Genomic DNA, 5,085 nt, shown 5'->3' with positions numbered 1-5,085 from the left:
TAAATACTATTTACAATTTAGTCCCCCAAGTTTCAACTTCTTTTTAAACTTAAATTAATTTATAGATTACAAGAATGATCCCTCACTTTAAGATGTTATTTTAAGTTAACAAACTATGGTTTTTGGCTATTTACGCATTCAACCGGGTTATCAATAAGCCTCGAGATTTCATAAATAAATAAACGAACGTTGATCATAAATGTCGGAAATATTTTATTAATGATAAATAAAAATGACAAAATCTCCAAACAACCTAACGGGTCGGGTTTACAAATACAAATACGAATCGAAAATTGACGAATGTCACAAGTCATAACTCGAAGATCTATCAGTAGGTTTTAAAAGATTTGGTTTTGCAAATCAGAAGGAGGTAGTGACAAAGCTTGTTGCCCGTTTGCCTTACGCATTACTTTTCCAGTACATGAATTGAAAATATTAGATACACAATCTCAATAACCAAGGCACAAAACCAGAATAAAGAACAATAGTTTCATCAAAAAGAGAAACAAAGACAAATCACTTAGGGCGCGTTCGTTTCACAGATTGAAATGGAATTAGAATTGGAATTTGCATAGGATTTGGAATTTGAAGAAATTGGATTTGGAATCTAAACATTTCAATAGGAATTGGAATTTGAAGGATTTGAAATCAAATTTCATTCTTGATGTGTTCGTTTGACAAACGGATTGGAATCTGTTTTTTTTTTAACGAGGATAACGGCGGAAATATTTTAGTCTTTTTAGATTTTTTGTTTTTTACTTATATTTTACGTTATGATTTTTTTTATTATATTTTTTTGAATTTTTTTAGGGGTTTTCTATTAAGATAAAAACCCCTCAAAAAAATATTCAAAAATAATAACAAAAAATTCATAACTCAAAATATAAATCGAAAAGAAAAAAATTAAAAAAATCAAAATATTTTATTCGTTGTTCTCGTTAAAAAAAAAAATCTCGGGAAAAGATTCCAACAAATTCACTTGAAATCCTCCACGTATTGGAAGGATTTAGAATCCCTTGATTTAAAGGAATTTGAAGGAATTGGATTCCAATTCCTTGACAACCGAACGCATCAAAAGGAAATTAAGATTCCAATTTCAACGAAACGAACATGTCATGTCATGGGATTTTAATTCCAATTCCTTTAAATTCCTACGAATTCTGTGAAACGAACGCGCCCTTAGTATTTAATGTTGGACAGTGGCATCCCATGGATTTTTTTTTCTGCTTGAATTTGGATTATGGTTTCATTCTTTAACAACACGAATACTTCACATATTACTTGAGAAGAAAAGAAATAATAATCTAATCATACAGCATTAACGAATTGAATTTTTTTAAAACCTGTTTTGTAAATCAGATTTATACGAAAGAAAGGTCATGAAGGAAATGTTGCGACTATTCTATTTACACTGACTGGGAATAACCATTTAATCATCGTTTCCTTATTGCCACATACATCCTAATACACCGTTTATACACTACTAGAAAAAACACCTCTAACGGCACGCAATGTATTGAAATTAAAATTGTTCTAGACTATTCCATATTATCTTTTATTTGTTTTATGAGATTCCCTTTCCTTGTTAACTGGGATATCTCATCTTATATAAACAATTGGTTATTTTATTTTCCATTAAGAAATATTAATCCTACTTTTGATCCATCTATTTTATGATGGCATCAGAGCTATTTTCAACCTAAAACACCAACAAACCCTAATACGCCGCCACATCTTCCATGGTCGGTGACAAAGATGCCGGCTCCAGCTCCAGTCTAAATAACGACGTCACAAGCTCACCACTATACATACATCCCTCTCATTATCCAAAATAAATGCATGTTAACGATGCACTCACCGACAATAATTATTCAGACAGGTCCCAAAAGATGTTAAATTTCTTGTTTGCCAAGAACAAGGTTGGTTTTATCGATGGGACCATAGTGAATCCAGAAAAGATGGCTGCATATTACATGCCATGGATGCGTTGTGATGCCATGGTAAAGGGCTAGCTCAAGACAGCCATGGAAAAAGAAATCAGAAATAATGTGAAATACGCTACTACTGCAAACAAGATATGGGTTGATCTAGCCGAACGATTTGGAAAAGAAAGCGTCCCTAGGGCCTACGAGTTGAAACAAATCCTAAACAACACAACAAAACGGGACTTCGGTCTCAGCGTATTACACAATGATGCGTAGCCTATGGGATAAGATGCAATCGGCTCTTTCCATTCCTCAATGCACCTGTCTCGGATGCGAGTGCGAAGGCAAGAAGAAGATGAGCCGAGTCAGAGATAAAGAGCAGCTATATGAGTTTCTCATGGGTCTTGATAACAAATTCTCTGTTATCAGGACACAAATCCTCGCCATGAACCCTATATCGACCCTAAGAAACGCGTATCACCTTGTCCATGACGATGAAAATCAAAGGGCCATCAACTCTAAAAAAAGAGCGCCCACTGAACCCTCTGCCTTCAAGGCCTTTATGCATGGAAAATGTGACAATAACACTGCTCCTAAACGTGACAAACCGCCTGCTTCCAATGATGTCGTTGCTCATTGTACCTTTTGCGAAAGAGATGGCCACAACCGTGACAGTTTTTTTAAACGAATTGGGTATCCTCAGTGGTGGCCGGGAAACAAGAAACATGAAGAGGATAAGAAACGTGACGACGCAAAACCAAAGGCGGCTTGCATTGATAGTGCCGAGTGCCCTATCCCAGGTTTGACTAAAGACCAATACAATACTTTCTTGAACTTTTTTGCGGAAAATTGTAAGGCTACGAATGGGAACATGAAACGCATGGCTTGCATGGAAAGTAAAATAAAACACAATAATGATTGGGTTATTGATTCAGGCTCAACTGAGCATATCACCCATAATATTGAAATGCTACAAAATAGGGTTATAACCTTTAATGAGGAGCCGATAGTTATTCCAAAAACAATCCATATTCGTTGAAGGAAGAGGAGAATGTATACTATCTGGAGGGGCCAAGATAAAAGGGGTCCTTCATATACCTGATTTTACTTGTAACCTTTTATCAATTAGTAGACTGAGTCAATACCTACAATCTGCCATAACCTTTTTTTTCTGATTTTTGTGTCACACAGAAGCTACATACGAGGAACTTGATTAGTACGGTGAGTGCAAAGATGGTCTATACCGAACGGGTGCGTTTGAAGTCAATAGGAAAGCATTGATGACATCCGTTGACATTTGGCATAGAAGATTGGGTCACGCTTCCGGTGAAAAACTCATTTCCTTAGATTTCCTTAAAAATTCTTCCTTCAATAAACTTTGTGATTCATGTTCTAAGGCTAAACATACTAGACTTTCTTATGAAAATAGTGAGATAAAGACTAAAAGTTGTTTTGAATTATTACTTTGTGATGTTTGGGGAAAGTATCGCACCTCTTCCTTAACCGGTGCGAGATACTTTTTAATGGTGGTTGATGATTTTAGTCGGGCCGTATGGGTATTTCTACTAAAATTTAAACATGAGGCAGGAAATTGTTTAATTAAACTTTGTAATATGATAAAAACCCAATTTGGTAAAATTGTTAAAAGAATTAGAAGTGACAATGGGGGCGAGTTCACTTCTAATGACATGCTCAAGTTTTATGGTGATATGGGAATTTTACATGAGACTACGTGTCCACACACCCCACAACAAAATGGGGTTGTAGAACGTAAACACAGGCATTATCTTGAAACTGCTCGAGCTCTTCGGTTTGAAGCTAACCTTCCCAAAAGGTTTTGGGGCAAATGTTTCTTGACGGCCATCTACATCATTAATAGGTTACCTTCACAAGCCATTGAAAACAAAATTCCTTACAAAATTATTTTCGAACAAAACCCCGATTACAACCTTATGAAAGCTTTTGGATGCTTGGCTTACTACAGAAACAATGAAACTAGAGGAGACAAATTTGAAGCAAAAGGGAAACCTGGGGTGTTTTTAGGTTATCCACAAGGGACTAAGGGTTATAAAATTTTTAACATCGAAAGCAAAAAGATTATTATCTCTCGAGATGTTAGGTTTCACGAAACACACTTTCCTTTTCATGAGCAACAAATTAGTCTAAATGAGCCAGATTTGTTTGAGCTTTGTGATGAAATCATAAGCGATGGGTCTGCCCTTGCTTCCGAGCCCAATGACACACTAGCCCAATTCACATATCTGGACCATGATCCACAACAAGCCACTGACTAGCCCATAGGCAACAATCAGGTCCTTCACAGAATGTAGAGCTCATAAATGATGATCAAGTGATAATAGGCCCACATCCAAATAATGATACCACCAATTCTGATCAAACCACCCAAAATGCACCGACTCAAACAAAACGTATTCGGTCACAACCCAAACATTTAAGTGATTATCAAGTTCGTCTTCCCCCTTCGGTTGACCATACACGCACCTCCCTGGATCAAAGTTCCTCAATGGTATATCCTCTAACCAATTTTTTTTCTTATAATTTATTTTCTAATACTCACAAGGCTTTCTTAGCGGCTATCGATTCCAACAATGAGCTAAAATTTTTTCACCAGGCCATTAAAAATGACAAATGGAAAGAAGCCATGCAACAAGAAATTAAGGCTCTTGAAAAAAATGGTACATGGACCCTGGAGATGTTACCCGAAGGGAAACGTGCCATTGATTTCAAGTGGGTCTATAAAATTAAATACTAACCTACTAGAGAAATCAAGCGTTATAAGGCCCGACTAGTTGCAAAGGGCTTCACCCAAATGGAGGGCATCGATTTCCATGACACTTTCGCTCCTGTTGCAAAGCTTGTTACCGTCGGGACTCTCTTGACAATAGCAGTGAAGAAAAATTGGGCCATTCATTAATTGGATGTTAATGATGCCTTTTTGCATGATGAACTTGAGGAAGAAGTTTATATGAAGATTCCTCAAGGGTTTGCCAAAGATGGAGAAACTAGAGTTTGCTGATTACGCAAATCCTTATATGGTTTAAAACAAGCGTCACGAAATTGGTACCACAAATTTGCTGCTACACTTATCGACCTTAATTTCAAGCAATCCAAGGCAAATCAATCCCTTTTTATGCAAAGG

The 5,085-nt window shown here is 36.4% G+C and overlaps 1 protein-coding gene across 1 annotated transcript; it reads left to right on the top strand.

The window, feature by feature from the left end:
• Positions 1-2,190: 2,190 nt before the first annotated feature.
• LOC143585498 (uncharacterized) lies at positions 2,191-2,964 on the top strand. Its single transcript, XM_077067273.1, has one exon. The coding sequence runs from the start codon at positions 2,191-2,193 to the stop codon at positions 2,962-2,964; it is 774 nt and encodes a 257-aa protein (XP_076923388.1).
• Positions 2,965-5,085: the final 2,121 nt, after the last annotated feature.

The sequence above is a fragment of the Bidens hawaiensis genome, unplaced genomic scaffold (genome assembly GCF_021521415.1).
Source record: "Bidens hawaiensis isolate Kalapana, Puna unplaced genomic scaffold, B.hawaiensis_p1.1 tig00033867_1, whole genome shotgun sequence".
NCBI classification, from domain to species: Eukaryota; Viridiplantae; Streptophyta; class Magnoliopsida; order Asterales; family Asteraceae; genus Bidens; species Bidens hawaiensis.
The sequence above is the reverse complement of the archived record's forward strand: the minus strand, read 5'-3'. Positions and strand labels throughout refer to the sequence as shown.